Source organism: Lampetra planeri, chromosome 11, assembly GCF_965212315.1.
Source record: "Lampetra planeri chromosome 11, kcLamPlan1.2.h2, whole genome shotgun sequence".
Lineage (NCBI taxonomy): Eukaryota > Metazoa > Chordata > Hyperoartia > Petromyzontiformes > Petromyzontidae > Lampetra > Lampetra planeri.
Window position 1 is genome coordinate 10,849,781 of NC_136117.1, and position 17,184 is coordinate 10,866,964.

The window sequence follows — 17,184 nt, forward strand, 5'->3', positions numbered from 1 at the left end:
GGAGTTTGCGCGAGCCATCCTCCTACACGGGGCGATGCGCCGCTCTGCGTGACTTCTGAATGGAATCTTCATGACGACGCCTGTAGGTCCGGCACTGTGACAGGCGATGGTTGGTAAATGGCGCGCATTCTTTTGTGAAACTCCCTTCCCGTGGACGTCGAGGGCCTTGGGGTGCCACACCCTGGCTCGTCGGGAGAACGAGGCGGTCTGGCGAGTGGACCAATCGCCATCCGTTTCCATCTGTACGGGGATAGAGTGTTGCCCCCTCGCGCGTGTGGGTTTTCTCCAGGTTCTCCCGCGGTTTCCTCCCACCGTGTACAATAAACACTCATCGTTAATTGGCTGAAAACATCTTTGAAATAAAAAAAACAACAACGCAGGACCTTCCTGAAAAGTGTCCTGCAACTCAGCATGGCTTTGTTGGATAAATAAGTAGAACAAGTAAATGACAGGTGGAGGAACAACATTGGTGAAGCTCAGTAAACAACAACAAACACCACCAACAACACCAACGACACTAACAAGAGCAGCAGCACCGTGATAACGTCTGTCACGCGTCCGCCCCCCCCCCCCCCCCCGCCACCACCACCCTCCCCAGACCTGCTGAAGATCACGAACCTGCGCATCAACCTGACGCGTCTGCACACGCTGGGCGACAACCTACTGGACTCGCGCTCCGAGATCAAGCAGAAGTACTACTACTCACTCTACGAGCTGGTGGTGCGCGGCTCCTGCTTCTGCTACGGCCACGCCAGCGAGTGCGCGCCCATCGCGCCCTCGCAGCGCTCACACGACGGCATGGTACGGCAACGCGTGCTTGTTGTTCCCCGCCCCATGTACACGCGCAAACACGTATGCGTCGTTTCAACACCGTAGGCTTTCGCGACCGATATCGTCCATAACACAGGGTGTTTTGGGTTAGATCGCGAAAATATATAAATGTGTCGTTAAACCTGCCACCACCCGACGCAGCCAATTAGTAAGGTTTGTCACGTAAACAGAACGTGCCAATTCGTTACTAGTACAGCAATACCGGATGGTGATGCTAGTTGTAATTGCTGGCGAAATGTCGTACTCAGATGGTAAATGTTGTGGATTTGCTCTCCAACACACCGGTGTGCTGTACTAGTGACGAATTGGCCGGCATGGCACAAGAGGGGGTGGATGGCCAGCACCAGGCTCGGCCGCCTTTGTCTCCCGAGTGGTGATGTTTACACGCCGCACCAGGTTCCTCATTTAAGGCTGACTTGACCTACGGGAGACCCAGAACTGGTTCAAGGACTCACCACTATTATTGGTCATGAGCCGAAATCGAACTCGGGTCACCGGTTTGGTCGCGCAGCTTGCTAACCGCTACATTATCGCACACATACAGATACGTGATAACACACGTTTATGTACTTATGCACAAATTACTGTATAACATAGGCCGCCATTCCCCGCTCAGTGATGGTGATGTCAACACGGCGCTTCTGCCAGGCCATGGGTTGCACTCTAGAGGCCATGTGAAGTGTTAAAGGCTGGCTTGGCAGGAGGTCACCTCTCCACCCACTACTCAAAAAGCGATGTGCCCTTTGCACCTACTTTAGTTGAGTATGAGGCCAAACAATGTTAAACCGATGACAATGTCCTCATTTTCGCAAACGCTTTGGGACACACAGACAGACGATCTTAAATGGGAACTGTACTGGACAAGGCACGGCCAGGGCAACGTTTGTTTGCATACATCTCAGAGTTCTAGATTTGAAGCTTTCGTGACTGCAAGGATTCATATTCTTAGGTTTTTTCGGTAAAGTCACGTAGGTAAAAAATTTAAATTAATGAAAGTAAAATAAAAATAAAATAAAAATCACGACGTTTCGGAGGCAACACAAGCTTCTCACTTGATACAGCTATCGTGCTGTGACGGTTCCACCTGAAGACGGAAGCTTGTGTTGCCTCCGAAACGTCGTGATTTTTATTAAATTTTTATTTTACTTTTATTAATTTTAATTTTTTACCTACGTGACTTTACCGAAAAAACCTAAGAATACATCTCAGAGTGTTTATTTGAGGCTGAGTCGACCCAGGGGAGGGCCCGTGCCCAGTTCTGATATCACTCACCACTTACGTTAGCCGTGGCTGAGAATCAAACTTGGGAAACCGAGTCAGTAGTTCGGTGTGTTGACCATTGTGCGACTGCTCTCTATGGATGCGCGCACACAGAGACACGTGTTCGTATATCTCCTGGGCCACGCAGGAACACAGGAAGTAATCTCTTCTTCATTGCACTGCTGTATTGTTTTGTTGGTAGCAACGCTTTTCGCGTGCTGCACGTCTGTGTGGTGCGTGTGGGTGTACGGCAGTGCTGAGTGGCGGTTAGCACATTGCGCTGTAATCATGGCCAACTTAGTTCGATTTCTGCTCATGGCGAAATATTAGAAGCAAATTGTGACCTCCCCAAGGTGAACCCAACCTCAAATGAGTACATTGCAGGGTGTGGCTACATCACTCGGGTACTGGGGTGATAAAGATGAGCGGGTCTTTTGCTGGAAGTCACGACCAAATCACGCTCTGTGCCAACCCTGATAGGTGCTTGTTTCCAAGAGGACAGAAGAGATGAGAGTGGAGCTTGTGGATTCGAAAAACCCATCTGTGCGCACTTTTGAGTGGGTGTTTTGGTTTGCTTCGGCGTGAAGCAAAGCAGTCTTTAAAAAAAGAAACTGGTCACGGCTCGACTGGATCTTTGTTGCTGTTGAAAATCCGAGAGGTTTTCCTGTAAAAATAAACAGAAGAAGAGAGGTCAATTGTGGTGTTAAATTATGGGTATTCGAGGCAGGAGCAATGCTCATGCTGCTTATACGGGTCGGACACAACACAGTAAGAAAAAAAATCTTCCAAACTTTAAATGAAGATTCATGCGGATAGGGTAAACTATGAGAATGTTCAGAATATAACGTCGAAAAATCTCTCGTTGACGAAATCCGCAAAAGGAAGGAGGGTAGAATGAATGAGGCACACGCGCAGGATGGAGGAGGGCAGGTTGCCGAGCGAGACAGGCATTGGGAGTGGTGGTGGTGATGGTGATGGTGGTGGTGTAGTGGTGGTGATGGTGGTGATGGTGGTGGTGATAGTGGTGGTGGTAGTGGTGGTGGTGTTGGTGGTAGTGGTGGTGGTAGTGGTGTTGGTAGTGGTGGTGGTAGTGGTGGTTGTAGTGGTGGTGGTGGTAGTGGTGGTGGTAGTGGTGGTTGTAGTGGTGGTGGTGGTGATGGTGGTGGTGGTGGTGATGGTGGTGGTGATGGTGGTGGTAGTGGTGATGGTGGTAGTGGTGGTGGTGGTGGTGATGGTGGTGGTGGTGGTAGTGGTGGTGATGGTGATGGCGGTGATGGTGGTGGTGGTAGTGGTAGTGGTGGTGGTAGTGGTGGTGGTGTTGGTGGTAGTGGTGGTGGTAGTGGTAGTGGTGGTAGTGGTGGTGGTGTTGGTATAAATAACAAAGTGACGACGTACTTGCGAAACGACGTAAAACGGGGGAGACGTAAATCGGGCTGTTTCCGTATTTGCACTCCCATTAGTTTCCAGGCCTGCACGCGCTCCTCTGTCTTGACGAGTCTTCTCGTCGTTACCAGAGGGTGCCAGGGCCGCGCTTTGGCTGTGCTTGCGTGGCGTGTTTCTGTGCGGTATTGGCCACCGGCCGTCAACTCGCGGATTCGTGCGGCCGGCGTACGCGACGCGCCTTATTGCTCGGAACAACGAGAAACGCTCACATCCGTCGGCAGCATTGCAAACCGCTCGGTGGGACTGTGACGAGAGGTTCAAGGATTCTAGATTTGAAGCTTTCGTGACTGCAAGGATCCATACTCTTAGTTTTTTCGGTAAAGTCACGTAGGAAAAAAAATAAAATCACGTTTCGGAGGCAACACAAGTCTCCGTCATCAGGTGGGACCGTCACAGCCAGATTTGCTGATTTGCTGTAAATCTGGCTGTGATGGTCCCACCTGATGACGGAGACTTGTGTTGCCTCCGAAACGTCGTGATTTTCTTATTATTTTATTTTTATTAATTTTAATTTTATTTTTTACCTACGTGACTTTACCGAAAAAACTAAGAGTATGGTTCAAGGATGCCTGGCTCGATGCTGGAGCGAAATCATTTTGATTTCGCCTGCCAGAGCAGCGTCGCGCTGGTGAACGCGCTATTTCGCCTGGCGGAGAGCGAGCTATTCGCCGTTCGCTTCCCGGTGCCAGGGCAGCCGTCAACGTTCACGTGGTTCTCGTTGGAGTTTACTTCAGGTGAATAACCTGTCGACCATCTTCTTGGTTCTTTCGGTAAAGTCACGTAGAAGGGAAGTAATAAAATAATAAAAATAAAACATAATAAAATCATTCTCACGACGTTTCGGCCACAACGCAAGCAGCCGTCCTCAGGAGAATACCAGGTCTCTCGGGGAGACAGCGTCTGAATGGTAGTGGTGGTGATGGTAGTGGTGGTCTTCACCTGCGGACGGCTGCTTGCGTTGTGGCTGAAACGTCGTGAGAATTATTTTATTATGTTTTATTTTTATTATTTTATTACTTCCCTTCTACGTGACTTTACCGAAAGAACCAAGAAGATGAATCCCTGCAGTCACGAAAGAAGCTTTGAATCGAAATTTAACCTGTCGACCAGTCACCAAGACGTCTGGCCCACGTGGAAGAGTAGGTCAACGCGCCGTATAATAGAGGGTCCTCTCTAGAGCTTCCTCCAGTGGAGGTTCTTCCGCCAGCGAGTGGCGTGAGCAAGCAATTGCAGGGCTGCTCCTTTACATCTTGTTTGTGTTTTTTAAACGTGTCACCGCTACTCAGGTCACCGTTCTTAGCTGACTTGATGACGTGGAGCGTTGGGTTTGAGTCCCTACTATTTGTACAGGTGAAGCCAGTCGTTGAGGTGCAGCCTTATTGACACAGCCTACGAATGCAGGAAACTATCGAGACGGCAACAGAGACACACCGGAGGGTTTTCTGGAATCGTTATATTTCGCGTCGGATTTCCAGTAAACATATCCCAGCTTTTCCAAGCGTCGTCTGACCTTTGCAGCAGCACAATCATCAAAGCACACGCAGTGCTGTCATATTCGGTGCAGTGCCATGCATGGCTGATGCTGTCTGTAATCGATCGCACACTGCGGTGCAATCCAGTGGAAGTCGGTTTGATCTCCAGATGCGGAAGATTAAATATTGGAAAGTTTTTTTTTTAAGAATCTTCCCCCACCCCCCCCTCTCCGTTCCGCCTGTGGTTAGACCACAGTTACAGAGTTAGTCGACCAGCAAGTTGCGTGTGGTGGGGTACAAAGGTGTGTACAGGGACTCCTCTACTTACGAACGAGTTAGGTTCCAGAGGTCTGTGCATAAGTCGATTTTGTTCCTAAGTCCAACTTTACCCCTGTCGATTCCAAACACGTTGTTACGGCATTTACACGAAACACGGAGAATGGCTTTAAAAGTTGTACAAACTCCTGTAGATGTAGATACCACCGGTTCTTCATGTTCTGCAGATGTAGATGCCACCAACGCGCCATGCATTGCTCCGCGGTTGAAAATACGAGGAGTCGGGCAGAATAAATACGAAGGGGGGGCTCTCTGGAGCCCCCTCCCGTGGACAGGCACCTTCTGCCTTCCAGTGATGTGAGCAGACAATTGCAGATGCTGCACCTTTAACTTTACATTTCACAATGCCTTTACGACAGCCGTTTGAAGAGCAATGCAGTAATGGACAGCTCTTTTATAACATCAACAACAAGAAAAGGCGACTGTATTTCACTGAAGAGAAGCGATTTGGAAAATATCGGAAACAAAAAAATGTGTACATCATCTGAGGGAAATTCGCCTCCATCAAAACAGGCGCCATGGGATCGGAGCTTGAGCAAAGTTTACGGAAAAGGAAACTGGCCCTCCGTTCGATTTTCTTTTTGGCTCGCACTCGTGCGGAGCTCAGGTATCCGGGCACAATGGTTTGCTTCTATCCTTGGTGGAGTCGGGGAATTCCACCCATTAATCGCACATTGTACAAAACAGTTTTCTGCGGCCAGAGAACACGTGTTAGGTGGCAGCAGACAACAGTGGCTACCCTCGTGGGCGACGTTATTATTTATGGGGCATTTAAATGCTGAAAACTGTTGATGGAAATAGGTGACCTCATAATTGCTTGTTTTCATAACTTTGTAGCGACGTTTAGTGCCAATAGGTGTGTTTGTCTTTGCGCGCGTGCGTGCACACGCACAACACATGTTTTTGATCTCGTATATACGGAGCGGGCATGTCTACACATGGGGAGGGGGGTTCTTAAAAGGGAATTCCTGTTGCTAATGATGATCTATAATGGAGATGGTAACGAAGAAAAATCACAGACGTGGTGCTTGCTACAAAGCGAATAATTTCGTTTGTGCAATGCATCGTGTATAGTCATCGTCGTCAGCCATTAGAGACGAGCAGCCATGCAACACAATCTCTGGGCCCTATAGTGAACCGCTGTTGTCTACGCCCCTTCAGTGGAGAAGGAACAGCAAAGCGACACGAACTCCCCTCCTGAAGCCCTCTCATCGTGCCTGGGAGAGCTCCACATTTGGCTCCTGAACATATGGCCATGGAATAGAATCATCAGCCACGGTCAATCCACTTTGGGAGTAAGGCCTGCTCAAGCCACGTGGGCCACGTGACTATGTTAGTCACGTGGCTGGGAAAGTGCCTGGCTGGCTTCAGACCGCAGTGCTCTGAGGACTGTGGATGTTTGAATGTTGCTATGTAAAGCTTCGAGTTGTGATAGCGTCTCTCAATGATGTTGTGACACACACACTTGCACACGTACTCAGGGTAGGGGTGATGATTGGGACGAGGCTAGGCGGGCGGAGATCTGGCAAAAGGGATGAGTGCTATTGGAAAAAGTAGACGTATCGACGTATGGCATATGCATCACTATAAGGCAATCTTTTACCTCTATTTTTACTTTGCACATCTGAGTCGTGCTGAGCCAGGATGGCACGGATTATTTTTTCCATTGCACAAGCGGAACTGTGCCACTGATGTCACCCAAAGTTCGTAACTTCAGAGTGCATGCAAACGACGCTATTATGTCCCGTGAGGCCAATGTTGCATGGCTCGGCTTGGTAAAATGCCAGTGGAAACAAACAGCCATGCCATGCTGGGCCGGTTCTTTCAGGGCTCTAATGTGCAAATGGGATAAGGGTTACTTGTTTTTGTCTCTAAACCAAACTATTACATTTTTATTTGACCAGGTAAGACCCACGAAGCTCTAAAGCTCATTTTCAGAAGCGAGCTGCCCATAAATGATAACTCAACCAAGTGGCTTATCACGTGGGAATTTATAGCAGCCAAACACTAGTCTAAATGCATGTCTCTAAATATGGAGGGAAAAACCGGGGGACCCAGAAAATAATCCACGTGACCATGGGGAGAGAGAGAACACGCAAACGCCAAATATACCACAGGCATCAGGGTCCGGATGGAACCCACGACCTCCTGTATACCAGGCGAGGTAGTAAACATCTCCTAGCCACCGTGATGATGATGATGACAGAGAGAGACACGCAGACTTCAAATATACAGCAGCAGCAGGCGTCGTCAGGGTCGGGATGGAACCCACGACCTCCTGTATACCGGGCGAGGTAGTTAACACCTAGCCACCGCGGCGTCCCTGTGTGTGTGTGTGCGCGTAGGTTCACGGGCGGTGCGTGTGCAAGCATCGCACGCGGGGGCTCAACTGCGAGCAGTGCGAGGATTTCTACGCAGACTCGCCCTGGAGGCCGGCCGAGGGACGGCAGTCGCACGAGTGCAAAAGTACAAGACACCAATTTGTGCCAATTACTTTAAGTAGGCGTAGTCACCCGCGTTCAAAGGATGACGGCTCTCGATTGACCTTCGACCGGGATCTGAACTCAAGATGTCGACAAAATATCGGAGCTTCGCCGCTCTTGCTCTGCCGGCCGAGATAAGTCACGATGGCCATTTGGTGGCGGCCGTACGAGTCGTTTATAATATGTTTACGTTTCGATTTAAAGCTTTCGTGACTGCAGGGATTCATCTTCTTGGTTCTTTCGGTAAAGTCACGTAGAAGGGAAATAAAAAAATAATAAAAATAAAACATAATAAATACAATTCTCACGACGTTTCGGCCACAACGCAAGCCACAACGCAAGGAGGACGGCTGCTTGCGTTGTGGCCGAAACGTCGTGAGAATTGTATTTTATTATGTTTTATTTGTATTATTTTATTATTTCCCTTCTCCGTGACTTTACCGAAAGAACCAAGAAGATGTTTACGTTTTCCGCAAGTGTCGCTCGTCGATTCGTGAAGATTCCTTACTCCCGGGCACGTGAGCGTGTCCTTGCGTTCACATGTTTTCTAACGTTGACGACCAGTGCGCTGGTATGCAGATTAATATAATAGTTTTTTTTTTAATGAAAATACTTTGTTTAGAATATATTTATTTGCCAGTATTGCTTAAAAAAACTGTCCACATCTGGACGTCGGCATTGGCAGACTCTGCACTGGGTTTTCTCGCCATTGGTTGAGAACTATTTAAGTCTGTCTTGAAACCTCTTCACATTGGCCTTTCTCTCCTATTTCCGGCCGTTTAACCTGGTTCTTTTTATTACCTGATTAACATACACAACGCATTGGGGTCTACAGATGGTTGCGCCTTACAAATGTAAATGATTATCTGTAGGGGGCTTTGTAGTATTCTTGACAACGCGCGAAAGTTGTGCTTGGATGGGCGGCTATAACAGAGGCACGAGCGTCAAGTAATGTTTCCCAGACATGGCAATAAGGAACCGTTCAGCTCCATAAAAAAGAAAAAATCTGCTCAGTTTACGAGGCGGCATTCCCCACAGTGTGTCATTCATTCTAGTTGAAAAAAAAAAATGAAATCCCCCAGCAAATTGCACGCGTAAACCCCCGGCACGAAAACATGTTGCGAGCGTCCGTGATTGCTGCGTTGGCATTTTCCTAACCGGGAGCACGCGGCATAACAAATGCCGCGTCTCGGGGTCAATGTGTTGGAGGCAAGGGTACAAATCGCCCCTACACGGGTGGGATCGGTGGCACAAAAGGGGGGTGGGGAAACCCCGTGTGCGGCGATTGTACCACATCCGATCGTAAGCTGCGCATTAATCACGCGCAATCGATACGTCCTTCAAAGTTTCCAGGGCGCACCTGCAAGGGCTGCGGCGCATTAGTCGGCCGTGGTCGGCGTGCCAGGTGAGGTGTGAAAGAATTAGTGTTTTGCTTAAAGCTGCATAATTGCGTGCGGTGTATGGCCGCGTGGCAACGCGCTTGGGGAGAATTTAATATTTTAATTGCAAGTTGGTTTTTCTTTTTTTTTTTCAGCGAGCAAAAATGCACCGCTGTAAGAATAAAAAAAATGTGCAGAGGACAAATGATATCCGTGCGCGATGGAGCACGCCTGCGATCCAAGGCAAGGGTTGGCGGATCATGCAGATGTGCGAAATTTCCAAACTCAATGGGCTGTGACGTTTCCAGTAGATGGAAATTCTGGCCATTTACTCTTGAATGTTTTATACAGAGCTTTTAGTGTTAGCCCCCCCCCCTCCCTATGTCTGGGGATTTTCCAGGTACCGTGCTTCTCTCCCGCAAGTCAAAAGCTAATGAAGGGTATTGGCCAAACATTTCAATTAATGATCCCACTAAAATAGTCATGAGACCTCAGAGAGACATTCCTGAATAAATAACGGGCTTTATTATTATGCTAGGTAATATGTACAAAAAATTCTCACAATACATATTATCTTGGAATTTTATTATGTTTAGTGCTCCGAGCAGAGGTGGATTGTGAAAATAGAATGAAAATCGCGACAGTCTCTTATTTTCCTTTGCAGACCAACGGGTTATCGACCAGTTAATTAACGCACATACATACAAATACAAAAAAAACAATTACACGTGGCAAGAAAGCAGCCAGACGAGGTCCACAACACAAAAATTCAGTCAAACCACCTCGAGCCATTAAGTGGCCTCCGAGTCGTCAGCGTTCAGCTCCTTGAGACGCCGTGTGCAGCGCGCACTCCCGGCCGCGCGTCCCACCACCACGCGTCCCACCACCACGCGTCCCACCACCACGCGTCCCACCACCGCGCGTCCCACCACCGCGCATCCCACCACCGCGCGTCCCACCACCACGCGTCCCACTACCCCGCGTCCCACCGCCACGCGTCCCACCGCCGCGTGTCCCACCGCCGCGTGTCCCACCACCGTGCGTCCCACCGTGCGTGCGTGCGTGTTCCGTGGCTTCTCCGCCGGTCAGAGTGCAACTGCAACAGCCACTCGGACAAGTGCCACTTCGACGTGGCCGTGTACAAGGCGTCGGGCAACGTGAGTGGTGGGGTGTGCGAGGACTGCCGCCACAACACCATGGGGCGCAACTGCGAACTCTGCAACACCTTCTTCTACCGCGACCCGCGCCGAGATGCCGGCGACGCCGACGCCTGCTTGCGTAAGTGACACCGTCTCTCCCTCCCTCCCTCCCTCCCATCGAATGGCGCGGGTCCGCACGGCTAACGCTGTCGGAGCGCAGAGCCGGCGCTGCTGAGATCCTGGGTTCGCACGCCGGTTGCAGCCGCGCACGGGCATATCCGCTGCGTGGTGCTCGTCTTAATGATGAATAAGAATGTTGTTGAATGTGGTCAGCCACTGGTTTTTGCTCATTGCTGAACTTTTTGTGTTTATTTTGCCGTCCTTCTCCCCACACCTCCGATTAGCATGGTTGGCTGCGTATGGTGCGAAAGAAGTTCAACGAACGAACGTACATACATTCTTAACTGCCTCTGCGAGTAACATTGAACCGTCTTGTGAGGCAGGGTCCATTCCAGATGCCACGTAAACAAATATCCAATTCCGATAGCTTTCTTCATTGGAGAAACACCATGGCTTTTCGTTTCGAAAAAGTGAATCACCACCATCTGCCATACGTGCATTTAGCTGCTGTGTGAATGCAAGTTGTTTTTCATCGTACAAAATTACTGTATTTTGCCTAACATTGGGCACATAAAGCCTTTCACTGCCACGATAATCTGGTGGCTCCAAGCTCAAGCTAACAGTACAGCACGCAAGACTACGCAGCCGGCCCCTAATCCACGTACCGTCTTTAGAGTTGTGCCACGCGACGAGCAATTTTATTCTGCCAAGCTTTTGCCACGCGCGCGCGACTGCGGGGGCGTCTGCAACTCCTTCGAGTCCTGCAGATGTCACGCAGCGGCGCGCGGCAATAAGCGAAGGCTCGGGAGGAATAAATGCTGAACACGCAGCCTAACCCGGGAGACCGCACTTGAAAAACGTCATATATATATAAAAAAAAATCCATCCGGTATAAACACCTCATGCAGTCTTCTCCACACCTCTCTGTGCCGGACCGTCGCATCTCCCTACAGCGTGCGACTGCGAGCCCGACGGGACGTTGAACGGGGGGCTCTGCGACGGCCACACGGACGCGGCGCTGGGCCTGCGCGCCGGCCACTGCCGCTGCAAGCCCAACGCGGAGGGCCCGCGCTGCGACCGCTGCAAGGCGGGATTCTTCGGCCTCAACGGCGACGACCCGCTCGGCTGCCGCCGTGAGTTTGACGCCTCCCCACGTGACCCCCACCCTACTCCCTGCGATCCACGTGGGGGGCTCTGCGCGTGGGCCATTCCGTCATTTAACCGGCATTTAAAATTATGAAAAAGATATATTTTTTTTATTTTATCAGGTAAGGCTCACTGAGCTATATAGTTCTTTTTTTCAGAAGATACCTGGCTACAAATGATAACTCAACGAAGTGGCTTATCGCGTGGACATTTATAGCAACCAAATACTCTTGTTTGCTATAAACCAAATTCTAAGCGCGTGATGTTGATTCTAAATGTGGTGGGGAAAAACCGGAGGACCCGGAGAAAAATCCATGCGACCACGGAGAGAGAGACACGCAAACTCTAGATATGCAGGCATCGGGGTCGGGATCGAACCCACATCCTCCCGCATACCAGGCGAGGTAGTCAGAATCTCACCACCGTGGCGCCCGACTGAACGATTTATCAGCGCACGTACGTACGATGCCGTGATTGATAGGGCCGGAGTTGCGAGAGAGGGACACGGGAGTGGAGGTCATAGGCCAGAGTCGAGACTATTAATAATCATTTCAACTTGCAACACGGACGGGATCGGCTCACTGTCGAGGAGAGAGAACGACTCGGAGGCACGAGGAACCACAGGCAAGCAGGAAGGCAGCAGTCATGCAGTGCGCTAGCATCAAAAAATTGCCCAAGCTCTATGGCCCTATATATAGCTTGTTTTTAGTCAACTAAAGAGTGCTTTTATGACTACGTGTAGGAATAAAGCGGTGGTCCCTTGTGTGGATGAGCTGCAGACGAAGGAATATCCCATTAGGCAGCTTAGATTGACTGTTTTGGGGGGCTGTAGCTGAGGGGATTGGATACGACAGGTTCGAATTGTCGCCTTGGGTTACACGGTGCTCTTTCTGCCCGCCCTCTCGACTCCAGCTTCTCAACACGGTGCTGTTTCGACTTGACACGTCTATGGTGCATTACATTTTAATGCACTACAGATGCTGTTTATCGTCCATTAGAATGGAACGTATGTTAGCAGTGAAACTACGTGTTTATAATAATGCATACATCCTCATTGCTGTTATAATTAAGGCAATTGGGTCAAACCCTCCACCTTCCCTCTGTCCAGAGGAATCATAGTTGGGGAGAGGGCAGATTAAGTCTATTGGTTTTCCTTGGAGTCTACCAGCTGAGTCAGTGGTGAGTCAGTGGTGAGTCAGTGGTGAGTCAGTGATGAGTCAGTGGTGAGTCAGTGGTGAGTCAGTGGTGAGTCAGTGGTGAGTCAGCGGTGAGTTAGTGGTGAGTCAGTGGTGAGTCAGGGGTGAGTCAGTGGTGAGTCAGCGGTGAGTCAGCGGTGAGTTAGTGGTGAGTCAGTGGTGAGTCAGTGATGAGTCAGTGGTGAGTCAGCGGTGAGTTAGTGGTGAGTCAGTGGTGAGTCAGCGGTGAGTCAGCGGTGAGTCAGCGGTGAGTGAGTCAGTGGTGAGTCAGCGGTGAGTCAGCGGTGAGTCAGCGATGAGTCAGCGGTGAGTTAGTGGTGAGTCAGTGGTGAGTCAGTGGTGAGTCAGTGGTGAGTCAGCGGTGAGTCAATCCATCGTGGGGCTACATGGTGGGCGACAGAGGGCAGGCAGTGCACACATTCGCCATCCGCACTCGCCAGCGTGGTGAAGTACGGTCAACTGACCCACACGAACGATGCGGCGTTGGGGAGGGCTTGCTCCAGCAGCGGCTTGACGAAGGGTTCGCCTCGTGCATGAAGAATGCTGATGTATTGTAATCACATTAATAACCATAACGATGAGACCTCCTTTACCAGTGGCAAAATATAGTAGTAGGTTTTTACCCTTTAAACTGACACCTTTATACAAGGCATCATGTTTGCAATAACCACAACACAAGCAGTCAAAATGCAAACAAAAAGAAACAACTCTGATAATGATATGCACTGTCCTTGAAGTTGATTGGTCCACACCCGAGACAGCTTTCCTTAGAGCCTAGTCTCCATCTGGTCTAACACCAATGGAGACTAGGCTCTAAGGAAAGCTGTCTCGGGTGTGGACCAATCAACTTCAAGGACGGTGCATATCATTACCATGTTCAGAGTTGTTTCTTTTTGTTTGCATTTTGACTGCTTGTGTTGTGGTTATTGCAAACATGATGCCTTGTATAAAGGTGTCAGTTTTGTACCAGTTGAAAGGGTAAAAACCTACAACCATAACGATGTTTTGCCCACGAAAGCCTCTGCGGGTCGTCTGTGTTTGGCGGCGTTCGTCACAGCCACCGCGGCACGGCGAGTGGCCCCAAGTTCGCCCCCGGCCCACTCGCGAGGCCCGGCGGCCAGGCTTCAGTTGCAGCTCAATATTAAATGATCGCCGATGCCTCGAAGCACGCTTGGCTTAGCCTCTGGCTTACTCCCAATTCCATCGGAGGTCACTTATTCGTGATAACGAAGCGACACCCCCCGCAGTACCCAGGATGGAAGTCAGCGGCGGCGCTAGCTGCTGCTGCTGCTGCTGCACCATGGACATTGTAAACGTTTTTTTCTTCTTGGTTCTTTCGGTAAAGTCACGTAGAAGGGAAGTAATAAAATAATAAAAATAAAACATGATAAAATAATTCTCACGACGTTTCGGCCACAACGCAAGCAGCCGTCATCAGGTGAAGACCAGGTCTGTCGGGGAGACAGCGTCTGAATGAAACACCACCACGCTTGGAGCGTATATTAAATCGAAATTGTAAACGTTACGCGTTGCCGCTCTGTGTGCTGTCACACGCTGGCGTCTGCGCAGTCTCTCCGTTGTGTCCCGGAGCTTTTTCGAGCGATGCACAAACTCTGCGCTCTGTCTAAACCCGCGTGCAAAATTGTGTTTTAACAGCGAACAACTGTAGATCGTTATCGCTGTTATTGTCATCTGCCACGGTCTATCCACTGCTATCCGTCACGGTCCTGCGATGCAGCAGTTCCTACTTGCACGTGTGCCCACGAGTTGCCATTCACGCTCCACCTCTGCGGTGGGCCTCCTCGTCGGAGCGTCTTCTCTCCTTTGGCTGCCGTTCTTTCGCCAGTCTCGTCCAAAGTCCATCATCTTTTCTGGCCACTTCATTTCAAGGGGCAATGCGATGGCCGTGAATTTGTATTAGTTATCCGATTCATGCACCCTCCTTACTGCCGCTCCGTCTAATCCGAAGCACGCTTCTCTCCGTGTTTCTTTGCACACCTTTTTTTTAGCTTCTGTTCTATTATCCTCACTCGTGTGCCTGCTTCTGATTCGTATGCCACAGCGTGTTTCGTGCACTTATTATTATATAAAAAAAAACTTTGGGCACATTTGATATAATTGCAGGAAACTACGCGGACACGACACCGGGCACATTTGACCTCATGATGAAAATACGGTTGAGCACCGACCTCTTGATATACAACGCTGCGTACCGGCGGTGAACCAGAGCCAGCCCCAGCCCCCCCCAACCATTCCACGGCCTCATCCTCAGGGATTAAAAAATAAATCATACAGGATGTATCTGGGGCAGGGAGGGTGGGGGGGGGTGGGAGTGCGGACTTTGGTTGCAGCTTTCAGGAAGGTGTGGGGGAGAAAGTGAGCACAAGGTATAGATTATAGTTCGCTTAAGTGCGCCTAATAGCTTGGGGTTTTTCTTTTTTTTCGCGACGACTTGCCAAGCCGGCCACTGGAGTTGCTCGACCGACCGGTGGTAATCCTCGGTGAAACGCGGCGCTGCCGCGGTAAATGAACAGCGCTGGGGAATTTTTTCCCCGAGGTTCGGTTTGATGCCCCTCGCCGGCTGGCCGGCCGGGTTTTTTTTTGTTGGTGAAATTGGACGCATTCACAATTCCTTCCTGTTCACAGCTCGCGACCGAGCCAAGACGGGGGTTAGCTCTGATCCAAAAGATTCTCAAAGCCATTGCCGCTCGCACGCCTCTCCTGGGGACAGCGGGCTCCAAAGTACATTTCTGTACATTAAAAACAATAACAAACAGTTTCCCTGGAATAAAAACGATCAGGGAAGGGGCAAGGGATGAGACACACACTGTATGGGGAGTGGCTGGAAATGAACGTCCGGCTTCATGTGTCAGCAACTGCTCGCAGAGAGAGAGACAGCTCCTGGCTAAATGCGGCAGGAATTTAATTTGCTCTATTTTAAATCGTCTCTGCATGCCTCATGTCAGCGCAGCAACTTCTAAAAAAACCTATTCTTTCCCTCCGGCCCGGCTCCTTTAAAGATGCGTTTTTACCCTTTGATGGCCGGATGAAAGTGCTGCATGATTATTACAATTTGGTGAAGTTGATAATCACGGTGCGCGGGCATCAGATTAAATTCCAGTGAGAGAAGCGATTCTCTCTTGTAAGGGCAGACCTGGCAGCAACCGATATGAAAAGTTCACAGTGCTGTCTCCTGCAAATGGTCACGTGGATTAGCAGTCCTGGGGCTGATAGGCCGAATTAGCTTGGTTATTTGGTCAGAAATCATACATATTTTGTAATTTTGGCCCCCGTTAGAAAATGTCTCCAACGTGTCCAGAATATCCTCCTAGCCAGAGTCATTCATGTGGCCTCCCCTCTCGCGAGCTCTTCAAAGCTCATTAAGGAGCTGCATTGGTCACCAGTGCAAAAAAGAATCATGTTCAAGGTCGCAGTATTCGCTCTTATAGCAAAGACAACCAACCTACTTGAGCGATGCCATCCACCCCAATGTATCATCACGAAACCTACGCTCAACTTCCATGGACCTGCTGCTGCTGCTGGGTGTGAGATCCACTCGGCTTAGGACAGCAGAACGGAGTTGTTCATCTGGAGCCCACCCAGTGATCTGGAGCAGTCTCTGCCGGCTGAAGTCCGCTCAGTAATGACAATCGGGTCCTTTCAAGACCGGACTAAAATTTTTTTATTTTCTCTTCTGTTTCGCTTGATTTAGTTTAACTTTACTCCGTGCCTATGCACGCTCCCCTCTCAGACTTTGATGAATGTGGCCGTGCATTACGGAGCTTGGATTGATTGACTGGCCTACTCACGATACATTTTTTGAAACGACTCCTCGGTCACAGATACCAGTGGAGCGGACCCGGAAAAGTTCCCCAGACGACCATTCTATCGTGGACACGTTTAGATAATGATGCCGATATGTTTGCAGTATATTTTGATGCATATATATATATTTTTCTTTTTTTACAATCGATCACTTCAAATATGCCCCGTGGTTTTAAATGACGGGATAATTATCCCTTCATTTAATAATGAATAAACATGATAATTTATTATATTAAATAACACAAAAACTCAATGCATTATGTGGCCAATGACGTATGTATGTTGAATTTCTTTCGCACCAAACGTAGCCAACTGTGATATGATGTGCGGGTGAAGGACGTCAAACTTAACGCAAAGAGCAGCTCTAAAGAAACGAGTTTTTAATCGAGATATAAAAGTGCATCGCTCCAGTGGCTTCCTAATATCGGAAGGAGGAAGAACGTTCCAGACGGCTCCAGAAGTGCATCTGAAAGCGTGCGACTCAGTGGCCGTCTTTGTTCGATGGGCAGTCAACAAAAGCCGCTGCGAGACTGTGGCCTTAAGGAGATGGAGTA

The 17,184-nt window shown here is 49.6% G+C and overlaps 1 protein-coding gene across 1 annotated transcript in view; it reads left to right on the top strand.

Annotated features, from left to right (window-relative positions):
* The window catches only part of LOC144721435 (laminin subunit beta-2-like), a 73,822-nt gene that overhangs the window by 19,519 nt on the left and 37,119 nt on the right, over positions 1 to 17,184 (top strand). The window contains exons 7-10 of the mRNA XM_078599048.1: positions 599 to 801; positions 7,688 to 7,808; positions 10,294 to 10,482; positions 11,417 to 11,596. Coding sequence (XP_078455174.1) covers positions 599 to 801; positions 7,688 to 7,808; positions 10,294 to 10,482; positions 11,417 to 11,596 — 693 coding nt within the window. The remainder of the gene's footprint in view (positions 1 to 598; positions 802 to 7,687; positions 7,809 to 10,293; positions 10,483 to 11,416; positions 11,597 to 17,184) is intronic.